Source organism: Myotis yumanensis, unplaced genomic scaffold, assembly GCF_028538775.1.
Source record: "Myotis yumanensis isolate MYYU_CA2020_CCGP unplaced genomic scaffold, mMyoYum1.0.hap1 SCAF_11, whole genome shotgun sequence".
Lineage (NCBI taxonomy): Eukaryota > Metazoa > Chordata > Mammalia > Chiroptera > Vespertilionidae > Myotis > Myotis yumanensis.
The window spans coordinates 72,352,387-72,370,411 of NW_027223762.1; the positions used below are offsets into that span (position 1 = coordinate 72,352,387).

Genomic DNA, 18,025 nt, shown 5'->3' on the forward strand with positions numbered 1-18,025 from the left:
CACAGGAAGAAGGGAAACAGGGAGCCCGTGACCTCCCCTCCTGGAAGCGCCCCTCCTACCTTTGAGGGCCCAGTGCAGCCTGTAGTACTGACGGTAGCCACCAGGGGCCGCTCCACCCTGCGCAGGGCCAGTCACTGCCTTCTTGGACTAAACGTTTAGGACAGCCTTGTGCGGTGGGAAGGACGCAGGCTCTATCATGGGGGGGCCTCCGTCTCCCACTCAGGAGGCCAGTCAGCAACTATCCATAAAGCTCCCACTGTGTGTCTGCACAGTCACATGGAACAGACGTTGATAGCAACTAAATGCTCAGAAGGGCACAGTGGCCTGAGTCAGGAGACAGGAGGTGCAGCACAGTGGTTAGGGCACTGGCTTTCAGTCCTGGCTGTTCCTTACTGCCATGTGCTTGAACAAGTTGCTTTGCCTCACCGTGCCACAGAAAATAGGATTTTTCTGAGGAGTCGCCATGAGCATCAGCAGTTACCACAGACCTTCTCTCAGCACATCGTGTTTTTTAGCTGCGTGCATGTGGGCGTGTGAGGGGTTCTTCCTGGGCAGCCCTGCCCCTGCGTGTCAGGCCTGGGGATTTCAGCTCCTCAGATGCCCACTCCCTCTGAGGCCCTGGAGATAGGCACACCTCCACAGCCTGGCATCGGGTACAGCTCATCCACACAGGCCAAGTTCACAACCTGATTTCTCTGATAAGGTTCCACAATGACCTCTTTTACAGGAGTGTGGTTTATCAACAGAGTGCTCATGGCTACAGCCCTCTGGGGACCGCCCAAGGCAGCCAGTGGTACAGGTGGAACGGGTGGAGGGGAGGGGGAGGAGGAGAAAGCAGGATCTCTGGGCCCCAAACTTCCCAGAGAGAAGGGGTGCCCTGTGCCTGGGTCCCCCAGGCTGGGCCAGCTGGCACCATCCCCCTTGGATCGTGGTCACTGCTGCTGACCTCCCACCAGTTTGCCTCTGGCCTTTGCTTCTCGAGGGGACCCGAGGGCGCCTGGCAGGGTGCATGGTGTGGAGGAGAAGGCCAGGTGGCAGTGACAGCTGCTGAAGTCACGCACATCGGGGCTGGGAAGGACCCACGTCAGCTCATGCTGGCTTCCTGTCTCATACGGGGACACCAGGGCCAGGGAGGACAAGGAAACACAGGGGGTACATCCTGGGCCTCCACACCCCACCCCCAGCCCCGTCGCTGGCATCGCTCCTCCTGCTGCTCCAGGGACGTGCGTGGGGGTATCTGTCCCTTTAGCCAGGTTGGAGGTCTTGATCATGGCCTTGACCCGGGGTCCTGGGAAGGGGTCAGCCGGGAGGTGGAGGCCAGGGTACTCACAAGCCTCCAGACTGAGGACTCGTCTCTAAAGTAGGGTCCACAGAGCCCCCCGTTGGGAAAGCAGGCTGCCAGGCACTCCCAGACCTTCCGAATCAATCCACACTTTACAAGCTCCCAAGGAGCCCTAACTGGTTTGGCTCAGTGGATAGAGCGTCGGCCTGCGGACTGAGGGGTCCCGGGTTCGATTCCGGTCAAGGGCATGTACCTTGGTTGCGGGCACACTTCCCAGTGGGAGATGTGCAGGAGGCAGCTGATCGATGTTTCTCTCTCATTGATGTTTCTAACTCTCTATCCCTCTCCCTTCCTCTCTGTAAAAAATCAATAAAATATATTTTTTAAAAAAACAAAAAAACACAAGCTCCCCAGGAGAGCCGTGTGCACGTGGAAAAGTGAGAAGCTAGAGGCAGCCACTTGCCCTCCCCCAGCCTCAGGTCCCTGTGGGTGGAGGGAGGGGCTCCCCGGCCTCATCACAGCTGACGCTCTGGGAGCCAGGCCTTTGGCCCCACCTCCTGGGGACAACTCGCACTTTGGGGTGGGTTCTGGAAGGTGGACCCTCAGCCCCAGCAAGGGCAAATGTCTGCCCTGGCTATACATTACAGCCTACCAGGGAGTTTTCTGTTGTTGTTTTAATCCTCACCCAAGGACATGCTTAAAGAGAGGAAGGGAGGGAGGGAGAGAGAGAGAGATCAATTGAGAAAGAAACATCAGTGGGTTGTCTTCCACACACCCCTTACCGGGGTTCGAACCCACAACCCAGGTATGTGCCCTGACCAGGAATCGAACTGGCAACCACTCGGTGCACAGGACAACGCTCAACCAACCGAGCCACTCCGGCTGGGCTACCAGGGTGATTCTAAAAATGACCGACTCTGGCCCCACCCTGGCCTCTGGAACCAGGGCCTCCGGGCCAGTGTGGGCACAGGTACTTGTTAACATGCCTCAGGCAATGACAATGCTTCCCTCATGCTGGCAGCGCAGCCAAGAGGCATCAGGAAATTCCCTGGATATTGTAACTCGTGACAGCAACTTCTAATTAATCATCAACTTGTAACATGAGCCGGGCCCATAACAAGGGACCAGTGGAGACTTCGGAAACCTGTCTCCTGGCTTCTTCAGACAACTCCTTCCAGACCCAATGGGGGCCCAGCTCTGCTCCCAGGCTGGTAAGTGGGAGCCCTGTGCTTGGTCCCTGCGCAGGGATGCAAGGAGCAGGGAGGCCCTGGGTCCTTGCCCGGGAAGCGTGGGGCAGCGGTGCAGGCAGTGCAAACATCACTCAGGAGCTTCTGAGCCCCACTGGGCCCAGCGAGCGGGTGCACTCGCTCAGTGAGGCACTGAGCTGTGAGCTTCCTGCCCCTGAGAGAGCCCAACAGCCGCCAGTGACTCAGCCCAGCATCCCTGTAGTGACCGGATAACCCACACAAAACAGCTGCCGTCAGGCCCTATTGTTTAGGGAGACGTCTAGCTGCGTGGGACACGGTGGAGTTTGGGGGGCCTCATGGGAGACGAGAGGTTCCAGCTGTGAAAATTGAGCTGTGGGACCCGGGTCAGGTCACCTTCTGTCTGAAGGCTGAGCCAGTGCCGCTGGCCTGCTGGCTATAGGACTGCTAGCCGCACAGCCCTAAGGGTGGTGGGCACCCGGTCTCTGCACATCACCAGAGGCCAGCGGGCATCTCTGTGAGAGGGCAGAGATGAGGAACCCGGCTTTTACTGCGGAGATGTGAGCGTGCCTCTCTGGACACTGCTCCCTCCCAGGCAAAGAGCCCCTTCCCTAGCAGCACTGAGGGCTCACACAGCAGCAGGTGGCACCAGGGCTGAGGGGCGGCAGGGGCGACCAGGCCACCGCTGCTGCAGCTGTGGCAACTGCGTGTGGATCCCAGGCACTGGGGGTGCCATGGAGGAGGCAGCACAGGGTGCAGGGACCAGGAGCTGCACCCAGGCCCCCCCCCCCCCCCCCCCCCCCCCGGTTCTGGCTGCAAGACTGCGGCAACTTGCACATCCTCCCCAAGCTCAGTTCCCTCTGAGTGCCTCCCCTTGAGGTGTGTGTCGGAGGGGAGAGGGGGCTGGGAGGCTGTAAAGCACTCAGGAGGCACCTGGAGAAGCTGGGTGGCTGGAAGGGGATGATGAAGATGAGGTGATCTGGGGGTCCCCACTGAGGAGAGGGCTGACTCTCAGTCACTGAGATTCTAAGAGCCTGGCTGCAAAGTTTCTCTGATTTGTGTGTGTGTGTGTGTGTGTGTGTGTGTATGTCAGGGGAGACACCCAAAAGGCCATGGTTCATGTTTCATGACTCACCTGAGGTAGGTGCTCATTGTCAGTCCTGGAGCAGGTGCATCAGGGCGGGAGGCCAGGGGCCAGGGAGCCTGCAGGCCTGAGGGAGGGGCGCCCACGCCTTTCATGCCTGTGAGCCAGCTCCAAACAGCATCCTGTGCCAAGTAGAGGGGGGCCTGGTGGGTTAGGCAGTCCTTCAGGCTCTCCGGAGCCCTTGGCTCCCCTCCCAGTGGCACCTCGAAGGGGCTGTGAGGTCGTTTGTTCAGGAGCCTGGACGAGTGGTCCCCTGGCAGCCGGTGACCTGTCCCCTCAGCCTCCCTCCTCTAACCATGTGAGCACAGCATCCCCATGGGCTGCCTGGGACCTGCAGAGGCCGATTGGGTGAGCTCTGCAGACGGTCAAGTTTCTGTTCAGGATGAACCCTGCTTTCCTGTGTCCCCAGGGCCCCCTGTCCTGCCGAGGCCACTCCTGTGGTGTTCCTCCTCCTCCCTGCACTCGCCTTCCTCCTCCCTCCCACCCCCTCCTGTCCCCAAAGTGACTTTGCCTGGTCCAGGGCAGCTGAGCAGGGAATGGGGTGGAAACTCCACCCACTGACCCTTCCTGCGGAAAGGGAGCGGCTTCAGCCAGGACAGGCCCATCTCTGCACTTACACTCTCAGCCCAAGGAGCCGAGCACGTGGGGTCTCCTGTTCCTCAGCCCAGGAGCCCTTTCCCTAGGGGCTGCACTGGGTGGGGCGGAAGCTACCCCTCTAGCTCTGCCGGTGCTGTGTGCTGACTGTCAGGAGGGGTTGAAGGCCACTCACTCCGCTAACCAAGCCTGTTCCAGGCTGCACTTCAGGGATGGGCAGTGACCCAGCCACGTGAGGGAGGGGGGAGGCGGGGGAGGGGGGGGTTCCAACCGCCCAGCTGGGCGTCCACCCCAACCCAATGCCTGCTCAGGCGGGCACCTAACTACTCCCATTCAGGTACCTGAGGACTCCTCTGGGCTAGGGTCTGACTCAGGTTCAGACTGAACCCACCTCTTTATTTCAGACTCCTTGTCCAACCCAGAAAGAGAGGGGCCCGGAGGGAGGCCGAGGGGAGGCGGGGAGGGTGACTCAGAGGCTGGGGGAGCTAAGCCGCTGGAGGTGAGAGGAGGGGCGCTCAGGGAGCAGCTTCCCCCTCCTAGCTGCCCAGTGGTCAGGTTGGAGGCCCCGTGCTGTCGAAGCTCATCCCGGGCCTTGAGGGATGACCTGGGACCCCTCTCCAGCCAGTGCTCCACCCGAGGAAGCTGCCCGAACCCCCTCTCCCAGGGGGAGGCAGTCACCCCGCCCCGCCCCCCCCGCCCCCCCCCCCCCCCGGGGGCCTGGCCCTCACAAGTGACAGGTTGTTTTCGGGGAAATCAGAGTCAGACAAGGAAACAGCACCAACAAGGGACCCATCGGCCAGAGCCAGGCCGTCAGCCACCCTCTCAGGCTGCTCTGGGCACAGACAGAACGTGGACGGAGACTTTAAACATCCGCCCGCAGAGCCAGGGCGCAGGTGCCTGCGCTTCTCACAGCCGCTCTCCCACTAGTGACTCAACCTCGTGGGCTGAGAGCTGGTAGCGCCCGTTTCTCCAGCGGCTTCGGCGGCTTTAGAACCGCCCTGCGGGGGAACTGAGGCTGGAGGCCTTCCCGGACGGAACCCAGACCCCAGACAGGCCGCGGGGCTCCTCGCAGCTCTAGGCGGGCCGCGGGGGTCCCGGGGTGACGATGCCCCGAGATGCGTGGCGGGAGGGGTGGCGGCGGAGAGAAAATGAGCCGCTGGGCCCCGCGGCCGCGCTGACCCCCGCCGCCCCCGCAGGCGCGGACGCCGAGCTGCCCCCGGAGACCCTGCGCTTCCACGCCGAGGCCAAGGGCGCGCAGGTGCTGCTGGACGCGACGCGGAGCACAGCGCGCAGGCTCGCCACCTTCCACGACGGCATCGTGTTCAGCCAGCGGCCCGTGCGGCGCGGGGAGCGCGTGGCCCTGCGCGTGCTGGGCCACGAGGGCGGCTGGTGCGGCGGCCTCCGCGTGGGCTTCACGCGCCTGAACCCCGCGCGCGTGCGGGCGCCCAGCCTGCCTCCCTTCGTGTGCCCCGACCTGGAGCTGCAGAGCCCGACGTGGGCGGCGGTGCTGCCGGACGGCTGCGCGCTGGCGGGGGACGTGGTCCGCTTCTGGGTGAGCCGCCGCGGCCGGCTCTGCGCGCGGGTCAACGCGGGCCCGCGGCTGCGGCTGCGCAAGGGGGTGCCCACGGGCGCCCCGCTCTGGGCCGTGATGGACGTGTACGGGACCACCAAGGCCATCGAGCTGCTGGGTGAGACCATCCGCCGGGACCACGCACCGCCCCCAGGGGGAGGGGGCGCTGGGGGGGTACCCCACCCGCATCCAGAGCCTCCGGGAGACGTTCCTTCATTCATTCATTCACTCACTCACTCATTCATTCATATTCAGTCAGTGTCTCCATCAGCTCCTGCCGGTGTCGGGTATCAAGATGGGAGCTGGGGATAAAGCCCGGGCACAGGAAGGGCAACCTGCCCCTAAGAATGATAAGATCACACCCCACACATCAGTTAAAGGGCTGATCACCTTTCACAAAGGAAGACTTTTTGGTGGGGCTTTGCAGTCTAAGTAGGAGTTCACTGGGGAGGAGGGTGTCGAGCCAAGGGAACATATGAGTGAGGGGTAGAGGTGAGTAAGAGACAGCCTGTGGGGCAAGGGTCAGATGTGCGGTCAGTGGGTGGGAAACACCACCATCCCTCTAGTCGCCCGCGAATACAGTGGATTTCAGGGGGTGGAGTAGACACAACCATAGGAAGGCATGTGGGCATTCCTGGGTGTTGGTCCGTGGTCCCCCCAGCCGGCTGGTCACAGCTGCTGGAGCCTGGCCCCTGGGCAGCCTGGTTTGGGAGGTGTGGGGTGGATGTCCAAGCTGGGTGATGCCGAGGGTCCCCTCTCAGGGTAAAGAGGAGGTGCCTGAAGGAAGGGCGGCTTGGGGAAAAGGACCTGTGCCCCACAAATGCCCTGCTGGGTTAAATGGGAAAGGCTAGGAGGGGCCGTGAGATCCGGAGCTCTCGCTCTGCCACCCAGAAAAGAAGGCTTTGGGCGCTGCCTTGGGGCAGGGGGTGGAGGCCAGCTGTTCTCCCCGCAGGCCTGAGTCCCCCTCTCTCCCTAGATCCCGCGGTCAGTGCCTTCCCCCCAGCCTCTCCCTGGGCCCTCCCGCAGGAGACTCACCCGGACCTTGAAGGTGAGTGGTTTCCTGGAGAGCGGGGACTCCCAGGCCTCTAGCCCGGAGGAGCCGGTGCCCCAGCCCTGGGAGCTTGGGAGTGTCTTCCGAGGCCCATCACGGCTCACAGGCCCAGGGCCGACCCCTTGGCTCTGCCTACTGGCACCTAAAGGCAGGTGACAGCGCTGCTAGAACAGCGCGAGCGTTACAGGTTGCAAGAGCACGTTTGTGGGCAGATGTCATTTTGCCCCTGCTTTACAGAAGCAGTGCATGTTCATAGTGAAAGCTTTGCCAAACAGGAATGAACCAATATTAAGGCATGAAGAAGGAAGTGAAAAGAAAAACATCACCCAGGATTTCCTTGGTGGGCTGCCTCCCTATGGAATGTTTGTGTTTTGCTTTCTTTCCTTCTAAATTGGAACTTGATATTGACGTCTGCACATTATGGGTTTCTTACCCATTTTTTTCACTTGCTTACATTGTGAGGTTTTCCCAATATGACTGCCTGGTTCTCTGTGGCTAGAGCATGAGGAGGCTGCCCACCCCTTGACCCCATATGCCCTGACCTACGCTGTCCCCTTTCCCAGCCCCAGCAGGAGAGGAGTGTGCCGTCTGCCTCCACCAAGCTGCCAACACCTGCCTTGTGCCCTGCGGCCACACACACTTGTGCAGCTACTGCGCCTGGCGGGTCTTCGGGGACACAGCCAAGTGTCCCATGTGTCGCTGGGAGATCCAGGCAGTGGTCCCCGCACGGGGCCCTCCAGCTCTGAGAACTGAAGAAGGCCTCCCGGTGTGAGCGGAGGCTGGGCTGACTCCGAACTGACCCCGCAGGGGAGAGGGGCAGCTGCTCTCCTTCTGGAGAAAAGCCAGGAAGGCGGGTTGGTAACAAGCACAGCAGAGAGGGAGGTGGGGACGGTGTCTCTTCCCTTTCCCCACGGGTTAGGCCAGTGGGACGCGAGGAGCCCCTGACCAGAATTTCTCCCTGATGGGAGCCTGGTGTATGTAGACCGTGGCTCGACCATGGCCAGCGGGCTGGTGGTCCCTCTGCTTAGCTCCAGGTTCTTTGGTGCCTAGGGCTTGCCAAGGCTTTTGGCTGGCCACTTGGCACAGCCACAACTGACCTAGCAATCCCTGCACGCTTAAGACCAGGGTTCTTGGGACGCGAAGAAGCCACACGTGTTGATGAGGAGGACCTTTGTTCAGAGGTGGGTGGCCGGGCCCCTGGTGTGAGAGCTGAGGAGTTCATGTAGCTGTGTGTGCCTATGGCAGCCCTGCCCACGGGGGTTGAGGAACAGGGAGGCTGGGTGGAGTGTTTACATCCCGTGTGGGAGCCGGGTGGCCGCCGACAAGCCCTCAGTGAAGTGGTCAGTGGTTCCCCGTTGCAGTGCGGCTGTGAGGACCCAGCGAGATCACATCTGAAGATGAGTCAGCGCACGAGAGAGCACTGTTGTCATTGTGCTTATTCCCTTGCTAATTTCCGAGCCATCAAAATAAAGCTCATCTTCTATGAATATGACTTTGTAATGAATATGCCTCTTTGTTCAGTCAGTGGGAGTAGGTGGAGCTGTGGCTGGTCAGGATGCTGGGACGCTTGGGGACGCGCCCTCCTGTCCTGCGCAGACACACACTGAGCTGGCAGTGGGGTGGGGAGGGGGGGGGGAGCACGCGCTCTGGGCACTCAGGCCTGTGCGCTCTGCTGAGCACATGGAGGGGACCATCCTACACTGCCAGCCCTGAAGTCACAACCAGGCTTAGCCCCTGCCAGCCTTGATTTGGGGGAGACTGTCTGGAAGCTCTGGCTCCTGGATGAAAGGAGAGATGGACCTGGGCCCGCTCAGCAGGTGCTGGGAGCAGGGAGCAGGGAGCAGCTCTGTGACTGTGGGAGGCTCTCCCGGGAGAGACCTAACCTTGGGCATGTGACTTGACCTTTGTCAGCCCCAGGTTCTTCACCTGTAAAGTGGAAATGAGATCATTGTTTTTGGTGGTAAGTTGTGAAGATAATGAGAATGAAACTTGTGGCTTAGAGGAAGTGCTCACAACATGGCAGCTCCCTTCCCTGCAGCTGCCGGGGGAAGCAGCCCAGAGGCCACTGGGCGGGCGTCCAGGCCGAGGTCTGTGCCCTGGCAGGCCTGCGGCACCCCATTGCTTTGGGATGATTCCTACGGATCCTAAAACAAGCTTTTTCTTCCTTTAAGTGTCTTTCTTTTTAAACCCAGATACCTCCAGGGCAGGGCATTACTTTAATCCTGTTTGAGTGAAGACCTCCTTATTAGTTAACACCTAGAGAAGCCTGATCTTAGAAATGGCCCCTACCCGGAGGTGGGACTTCTGGAATGGTGAAGGACGGACTTCTATTCTTCCACAAAAGCAACAACACATTGGCAAGATATTATACAGATTATATCTGGATATTAACCGGAGGCCAACAACAATCTGAAGAGGGATTATCAGCGAGAAACTACTGAACCTTGGTAAGAACAGTGGAGTTCGTGGTGTTTGAACTTGGCCCAACCCCAGCTTCAGCAGCCTTGAAACCCAGCAGCCTGTAGCCGGCGGCGGAGCGGACTGGGCGGGCCCCTCAGAGCGCTCCATCACCAGAGCACCGCTACTGTTTGACTGCACGGCAGTTCCCTGGAAAAGCTTCACCTTGGGGAGTTGCTATCATCTAACCCAACTTGAAGCTCTCTCCATGGGAAAGCCCCTGCCCCCAAGTTGTTATATTCCCACTCAGGGCTCTTTCCCTGGGAAAACCCCTATTCTTAGGGCGTTTGTCAAACATAATCAGCTTCAATTATTCAACATTGCAGCTGCCCAAGACTGATAACAGTTGGGACAAACAAAGGCACGGCCAGAAATTTAAAAGGAAGATCTGAGAGATGAACTGTTCACGGGGAGGATGAGAAGCTGTGGGTACTCCTGGGGGTCTAGGGGACTATGCATGATCAGGAAAGACCTGGAGGGCTCCGTCTCTCGGTTTGGCTGGCTTCCAGGGCCTGTGCAAGCAGGAAGTGAAGGCCAGGGCAGAGCCATACACTGCCTGGCATTAAAAACATGCCTCAACCCCCAAACAGAGCTCTTAGCAAATGGTAGAAGATTTCCTAGCTCAGGGCATTTAAGGAAATCTCTGTCCAATCATTAGCTGACCGTTACGCTAACTGAGCAGAGATAGCATTGGCTTCACACTACAGGAAATACATACTTCATAAAATTAGTCCAGGAAAGTCATTAAACAAACAGCAGCAACATCAAACCGGGGGGGGGGGGGGGGCGGGGTGTCTGAAATTGAGAGTAGCCACATTACATTATCTAAAAACACACACAAAACAACCACTTCCCTCACTCCCCCCCCCGAAAAAAAAAATGACACCAAGAAAGTATGACTCATGCACAGGAAAAAATTAGTCACTAGAAACTGTCCCTAAAGGAGGCCAAATATTAGGCTTACAAAGACTTCAAACCAACTATTGTAAATATGTTTAAAGTACTAAAGAAACCATGTCTAAGAATTAAAGGAAAGTATGTCATTGGTGGCTCACCAAATAGAGATCATCAATAGAGTGATAGAAATTATGAAAACAACCAAATGGAAATGATGGAGTTGGAAAGCACAGTATCTGAAATGAGAAACTCACCAGTGGGCCTCAACAGCAGATCTGAGTGCAGAAGAAAGGATCAATGAACCTGAAGATAAATTATAGAGATTATCTAGTCTGAGGAACAGGGGCGATAGAGACCTGTGGACATCACTAGGCGCTCCAACATACACATGATGGGAAAACCAGGCGGAGAAGAGAGAGAAAGGGGAAGAACAAATATATTTGTAGAAGTAAGTTTAGGAAGTTTCCAAATTTGATGAAAAAATATTAATCTCCACATTGAAGAAAATCAACAAACTCCAAAGAGGATACACTCAAAGAAATGCACACTGAGGTATAGCACAGTCAAATTGTCAAAAACCAAAGGCAAAGAGAATCTCAGTGGCTAACAAACAACAAAAAACTCATCACATACAAGGAATCCTCAATAACAGCTGACTTCTTATCAACAATGATAGAGGTCAGTCCTAGCCAGTCGGGTTCAGTGGATAGAGCATCAGACTATGTACCCAAGGGTCCCAGATTCAATTCTGGTCGAGGGCATGTACCTCGGTTGCAGGTTCTTCCATGGCCTGGGCCCTGGTTGGGGTGTGTGCAGGAGGCAACCAATTGATGTGTTTCTCTCACATTGATATTTCTCTGTCTTTCCCTCTCTCTTCCACTCTGTAAAAAATCAATGGAAAAATATTCTCGGGTGAGGATTAAAAAAATGATAGAGGTCAGAGGGATGATACACTGAAAGGCTTAGAGATAAAAGACTGTCAAGAATTCAGTATCCACACAGACACTGGGGCAGTGGGGGCTTGTCCTGAGGGGGTGGGAGTGGCCAGGGGGGGTGTCAATCGGAGGAAAAAGGAGACATATGTAATACTTAAAACAATTTAAAAAAAAAGAATTCAGTATCCAACAAAAACTAACCTTCAAAAGTGAAAAAGAGCCCTAGCTGGTTGCTCAGTGGTTACAGCGTCAACCTGCAGACTGAAGGGTTGTGGGATCGATTCTGGTCAAGGGCACATATCTTGGTTGCAGGCTCAATCCCCAGCCCAGATCGGGATGTGTGTGTGCAGGAGGCAACCAATTGATGTGTCTCTCACACATTGATGCTTCTCTCTGTCTCTACCCCTCTTTTCCATTCTCTGTAAAAATCAATGGAAACAATATCTTCCTGTGAGGATGAACAAAACAAAACAAAAAAAGTGAAGAAGAAAGTATGACATTCTCAGGTCAGTGAAAACAGTGCTCAGTGTGAGCCCAGCTGGCCTATGAGAAAGACTAAAGGAATTCCTTCCGATTAAAACGAAAGGATTAATCTTTAACCTTTTCTCCAATTGTGTAGATAGGAACCATCTTACAAATGATGGGGTAAGAACTAGAATCCTCATTGTAACCACACTGACACAATCACTTCTTCTTTCATTCATCAAATTAATTCCAAAAATATTGAGCCCCAGGAACTAGAAGCCATCCTAGTAAGAGCACAGCCTTGTCCGTGTCCTTGGGAGTCACCCTGGGGGGTAAGCAATTACAGTACAATGTGGTACGTGTTACAGTCATCTATACAAAGAGCTTGTCAACTTCTGGTTCAAGATAGCAGATTGAGCCCATATAGTTGTTTCTTTTTACTCCAGTTCTCTATACACTGCTCATAAGAGATCTAAATAAATTCACATCCTCGCTAGAAAACAATATAGGGAACACCTAATCACCAAAAACCATTATAAAAGATGAAAACCAGACGGATCAGGTTGAAGATGGAAACCCAAAGACCAAAGCTCCACCGAGGAGAGGATGCTGCAAAAGGTGGGGCAGCTCTGGGGGTCCTTCCCACCCAGAACTGTGAACTGGGAGGGGGAGAGGCCCCGTGTGTCCACGAACGGTTGGGGCATCACAGAATGGAAAGCCAGGAGTGTTCATCTCAGGCCCGACAATGAGCAGAAAGGTGTGTTCCCATGGGCAGGAGCAGGGCGGGGGTGGGGGGGTGGGGGGGAGATGTCTGGGTCAGAGAAGCCAGGCAAAGCCCCCGCTCCCTAGGGGAACAGAAGCCTCTGTATCCAGAAAGCTTAACCATGGACTCACCTTGTCCCAGCAGCACATCTCACCCATTTCTCAGTATCACTGTATACAGGTGCAGTGCAGTTCACACCTGCATATCCTACTCCTTGTTGCAAGCACGACCCTCAGGCTAATAAGGAATCCCAGTTCCAATGGAAGCTCACAGACAAGAAAATCCAAGTATTTGAGGAAAGTTAATATCATGGGGGAAAGGCACTCAGCAAGAGGAGGAGTTCATACCTGAAAAAGAGAGTTAATAAAGCAGACAGACCTGGGTTTTAGAATAAATATAATTAGATGCGAATTGATTTTGCATAAAAAATATTTAGAAACCTTGGAAATGAATAATTTAATCATTGAAATAAAATTAGTCCATTAGATATTGTGAGAAGCAGAAAGATTACAGCTAAAAAATGAATTCATGCCTGGCTGGTGTGGTTCAGTGGTTGAGCACCAATCTATGAACCAGTAGGTCCTGCTTCGATTCCTGGTCAGGGCACATGCCAGGTTTGCAGGCTCAAACCCTAGTAGGGGGCATGCAGGAGGCAGCCAATCAATGATTCTCTCTCATCATTGATGTTTCTCTCTCTCTCCCTCTCTGAAATCAATAAAATTATATTTTTTAAAAATGAATTCAAGATCTAGAATCAAACAGAATGCACCGCAAAATTCCAAAGACATATCTACAATAGGAAAGAGAATAGATATAGAACTTTAAATACCTAAAATTCCAGAAGGAGCAGCTAAGGAAAATGAAGCAAAAAGAATAGAGGGGTGGGGAGAACATGGCTGAAAGCAGCCAGGGCGTCCCAACGAGCAGCGGGGTTGGCAGCGAGCAGGACCCGGTGGTCAGCAGTGGTGGCTGCAACTTTCCAGAACACAAGAAGCCAGAGCTAAACACACGCGCTTTCCACGTGGGCGCCTTCGGGGAGCTGTGGGTGACCGGCTGCGCGGGCAAGGGGATTTGTCGCTGAAGGAGCCTCCGGTATCTGGCATCCGGCCTCCGGCCTCCGAGCTGCCTGGGCAAGGAGGGGTCGCCGACCGGGGCTGGGACGATGCCGCGTTGGCACGGGATCTGGGCTGCGATCTGGAGGCAGGGACCGAGCTGAAGACAGTTTGGGGCCTTGATAAACTGCAGTGCTGTGAGGACCAGGACCCAGAAGTCATCCCAGAGGATACTGACCTAGTGACCTTGGGGGTTAGAAAGAAGCTTTTGGAGCGTCTGGAAGAAACATTAACCATAGATCGAGCCTGCAGGCAAGAAATACTTGCTTATGAGATGGACTCACACGCCATAGGTAAAAAGCCTGAAAATCCAGCAGACATGACTGAAGAGGGGGAACTTATCCTATCTGTGAATGTCTTATACCCTGTTACATTTCATAAGCACCAAGAACACAAACCATACCAGACGATGCTGGTACTGGGCAGTCAGAATCTCACGGAACTAAGGGATCCAATTTGCTGCGTCAGTGACCTCCAAACTGGTGGGGGATTCAGCAACACTCCTGACCAGGCCGCTGAGCACAGCAACAAAGACCTATACAAATCAGCCTTCTTTTATTTTGAAGGAACATTTTGTAACGATAGAAGATACCCTGAATGCAGAGATCTGAGCAGAACTATCATTGAGTGGTCAGAGTCCCATGACAGAGGCGATAGAAAGTTTCAGACTGCTGAAACGGAAGATTTCACCCTCAATGACTTACATATTAAACTGGGTTTTCCCTACTTATACTGTCACCAGGGAGACTGTGAACATGTTGTCATTACTGACATAAGGCTTGTGCATCGAGATGACTGCTTGGGTAGAATACTTTATCCCCTTCTTACCAAGCATTGGCTATGGACCAGAAAATGTTTTGTTTGTAAAATGTACACAGCCAGATGGGTGACCAACGATGACAGTTTTGCACCAGATGATCCGTGTTTCTTTTGTGATGCTTGCTTCCGAATGCTTCACGATGACTTAGAAGGCAACAAACTGGGGGAATTTCTTGCTTATCCTTATGTTGATCCTGGAACCTTTAATTAATAACCAACAAAAAGTGTACACTTTGTGGGAGCATGATCAACCTGAAACAATCAGCTAGTTACCCCTACTCCACCCCCAAAATTTGAAATTACAGATTTTCTTACAAAGTAACTTGATTGGGCCAGGAGGGTGGGCCTAAATTTGGTTGAGCCTCCTTTATAAATCCGGAGCCTCCAAATTTTTCATCTTTTTTGCACAATTGACTGTCACTGCAAAGCTGACCCATTTCCTCCCGTCTTTTTGGTACTTTTACATCTGGAGATTTTCATATTTCTCTAAGCTCTTCTCGCTACATACTGAAGCCTGGGTCTTTCTTACAATCTATCTCTTTGGTGTTTTTTTCTCTCTCCTTCAACTCAGCAGCATGAGTGTGGATTCGGCTTATCCCAAAGTCTGCCCTGCTCCGAATCATCCAAGTCTAGGGAGCCTTCACCAGTGCCTGAGATTTATGAGCCTGAAGAAAACTCTGCATCCTTGCGAATGTCATCTGCTGAGACGCTCCACACGGAGACTGCTTATTCAGAACAGCCCTGATTCTCCCACCAGTCCCAGCAGTCCCAGTGCAACACTACCCACCTCTGTAGAGAACGGGACAGGGGAGGAGGAGAAAGCCCAGGTCAAGAATCAGAAGATCCGAACCGTCTGCTGACAGCCCCAGCTCTGTGGACTCAATGAGAGATTTCAAAGACAGAAATATCTCAGCCTCCAGCAGAGGCAAGAACTTTCCAACATCCCGGACCTTAGCTACAAACAGATTAACACCTGGTTCCAGAACCAGAGAACGAAATGTAGGAGGTGGCAGAAATACAACTGGCCAAAGAAGAGCCACCGTGTGACTCCAATGAGCTCAGCAACTACAGAGTTCCTGGGCCTCTCCTCCTGTCACCAGGGATGCCTGGTGAACGCTTCTGGAAACCTCTCCATGTGGACCAACCATTCCTGGACCAGCCCATCTTGGAACTACCCTGCCTGGAACGGTCAGACCTGGTGTCCCCAGGCCTGGAACAACCGATTCCTTAGTTATGGAGAGGAAGCCCTGCAGCCCCAGATCCAGTTCCGGCAAAATCCTGTCAGTGATTTGGAGGCCTCTTTGGAAATTGCTGGGGAAAACCTGTGATGCAATACTGCAAGCCCCTACGTATTGTGGTGCCCAGCAATCCGCGGGTTCATTCCCAGCTTATTCCATGAGCATATCGCCTGAGTCCACGAACATATAGCCATGAACAGAGTGTGATGATGGGTGTATTACTCAATCTCAGTTTGGGCAGTGGCTGTATTACCTCTCCTAGGATTTTTCTACATATTTCTGCCTTGATGTGCTGCTTCTCATTATGCCTTCTGTGCCAATTTGGAGGGTGGGGGTCGGGTATGATTGGAGTCTAAGTAAAGAGGCTTTGTAGTCTTGCTGCTGTTAGACAAATGATAAAAGATGCCTCTGGCTAGAGATAATTAGATATAATACTAGATTTAGTATTTGGATAACGCTAGATCTAGAATCTTAACCTCAAAAATAGCAAGTAAAAGTACAAAGGTGTGTGATAAAGGATTACTCATGTTTTCTGGGATTGGAAGGCTTGTTCAAAGCTTCAGTTCAGGTGAATGGTTAAACTATAATATGCTTCACTGGTTTTCTCTGCCCCTTTTGCTGTTTTACTACAACCTTTAATTTCTTTATTACTCAAGTATTTGTAGAAGATGATTTTTGTATTTTGCTGTCATGACAATAGTACCAGTTTGGCTGGTTGGTTTATAAGTTTACATACAAATAGATAAAACGCCTATTTTACCATGAAAAAATAAAAAAAATAAAGTAACTTGATTGTATTTAAATGCTTAAAAATATGTTTTACTACTTATTACACAATATAGTTCTTGTTTAGTTCAGTGCATTTTGCCCATCTTAAGTGTATTTATCTTACAGAAGGAGTGCTTTATATTTTGAATACAAATCCTTTGCCATGTATATGTATTCTGATTTTCTCCCAGTCTGTGGCTTGCCTATTCATTGTATCCTAAATGCTTTTTTGCTAATCATTAGCACAATTCAATTAGTGATACATCAAGTGGTGGAAGTACTTTGAAAATTCTTTGAAGAATGTGACCTACACCATATATCATGAGGCTTCCAAGGTAAAGATTTTTCAAATATCTAATAAAAATGAGGAAGAATAAAAGTAGATCATTTAATAAATACAAAAAAGAATAGAGAAAAATTTACATTAAGAAAGACATGACTCTTCAGATTGAAAAAGTCCACCAGCTGCTAAACAGAATATATATAAAAAAGATCTTTATCTTGACATATAGTGATGAAATTTCAGAGAATTGGGGATAAAGAGACTACCCAAGGAGAAAAACATGGATTGCATATAAAATAATATGAATCACATTAACAGTAGACTTTCCTTAATAATATTGGATGCTGAATATTCCAAGTTGAGGGATATTTTTAAAATTTTACTGAGGTATGACTTCCATACAGTAAAATGTACAGTTCTTAAGTCTCCTTTTTGCTGAGGGATAATCCTGAAATCTGTAATTTTACAAGCAGCTACTCTCTCATTCAACTGTGGGAGCAAAATGAAATTTTCAGGTATAAAATGACAGTATTTTATTCACTTGATGGAAGAACGATTTGAGGAATTGATTCATAAAGAAGAAAAACATGGCTCTAGCCGGTTGCTCAGTGGTTAGAGCATGGGCTCGTGGACGGAAGGATGGCAGGCTGGATTCCGGTCATGGGCACTTACCTCAGTTGCAGGCTCAATCCGGGTGCCATTTGGGGTGTGTGCGGGAGCCAACAACTCAATGTGTCCTTCTCACACTGACACTTCTCTCTCTTTGTTTCTCCCCCTCCCCTCCATTCTCTCTCTAAAAAAAATAAATAAATAAAAAATCAGTGGAAAAAATATCTTTGGGTGAGGATTAACAAAAAACAAACAAAAAGAGAAGAAAACAGAAAGTTAATGCTATGATGACCATGAAATCAAAAAGTTGAGTCTATATAAATGGTAATTGCAAAAAAAAATTCAACAATAATCTGGAATGATGATATCATAGGTGCAGTGGAGGGAAGCAAAAGATGCCAAGGTTCTTTTTCTCATTGGGAAGATGTAGTTATTAACAATAAAAAATGAAAAACATGTAAGTTTAACTGGTATATTGAAGAACATATGAACAAAATAAATAATTTCCAAACCATTGAAGAAATATACAATTCTAATTTCAGAAATCCAACAAAAGTCAGGAAAGGAGATAAAAGAATAAAAAATAAAATAGATAGGAATAAGTCCAAACAAAGCAGTATCCATAATAAATGTTAATGGGTTAAATTCACCTATTGATTGACAGGGATTTTCAGTTTGAGCAGGTAAAAAAATAAACCCAAGAAATGAAACCTAGTTATAGCCTGTCTCTGAGGTGCACCTAAAACAAAGTCCAAAAAGATTAAAAATAAAGAAAAGAAAAACATACCAAGCAAATGCGAACATCAAGCAATCAGGTTGAGGTAGTCCATGAG

The 18,025-nt window shown here is 52.1% G+C and overlaps 2 protein-coding genes and 1 pseudogene across 2 annotated transcripts; all 3 read left to right on the forward strand.

The window, feature by feature from the left end:
• Positions 1–2,417: 2,417 nt before the first annotated feature.
• Positions 2,418–8,296, forward strand: NEURL3 (neuralized E3 ubiquitin protein ligase 3). Its single transcript, XM_070429934.1, has 4 exons — positions 2,418–2,493; positions 5,422–5,913; positions 6,772–6,843; positions 7,410–8,296. Exons 1-4 carry the CDS (start codon positions 2,466–2,468, stop codon positions 7,616–7,618), a joined length of 801 nt encoding a protein of 266 aa, XP_070286035.1. The 5' UTR covers positions 2,418–2,465; the 3' UTR covers positions 7,619–8,296.
• A 4,959-nt stretch (positions 8,297–13,255) lies between these two features.
• Positions 13,256–14,505, forward strand: LOC139019555 (snRNA-activating protein complex subunit 3-like). Its single transcript, XM_070428554.1, is given in 3 exon segments — positions 13,256–13,406; positions 13,409–14,006; positions 14,085–14,505. Coding segments are annotated over 3 exon segments (1,170 nt in total).
• Positions 14,506–14,537: 32 nt separating this feature from the next.
• Positions 14,538–15,622, forward strand: LOC139019333 (homeobox protein NANOG-like; annotated as a pseudogene).
• The last annotated feature ends 2,403 nt before the right edge of the window (positions 15,623–18,025 follow it).

Bases quoted from the DNA above. Each gene is read 5' to 3' on its own strand.
- NEURL3 (XM_070429934.1), top strand. From the start codon at position 2,466: ATGGGGGCCCAGCTCTGCTCCCAGGCTG. The intron at 2,494-5,421 runs GTAAGTGGGAGC...CCGCCCCCGCAG, and splicing joins CCAGCTCTGCTCCCAGGCTG to GCGCGGACGCCGAGCTGCCC. The intron at 5,914-6,771 runs GTGAGACCATCC...CTCTCTCCCTAG, and splicing joins CAAGGCCATCGAGCTGCTGG to ATCCCGCGGTCAGTGCCTTC.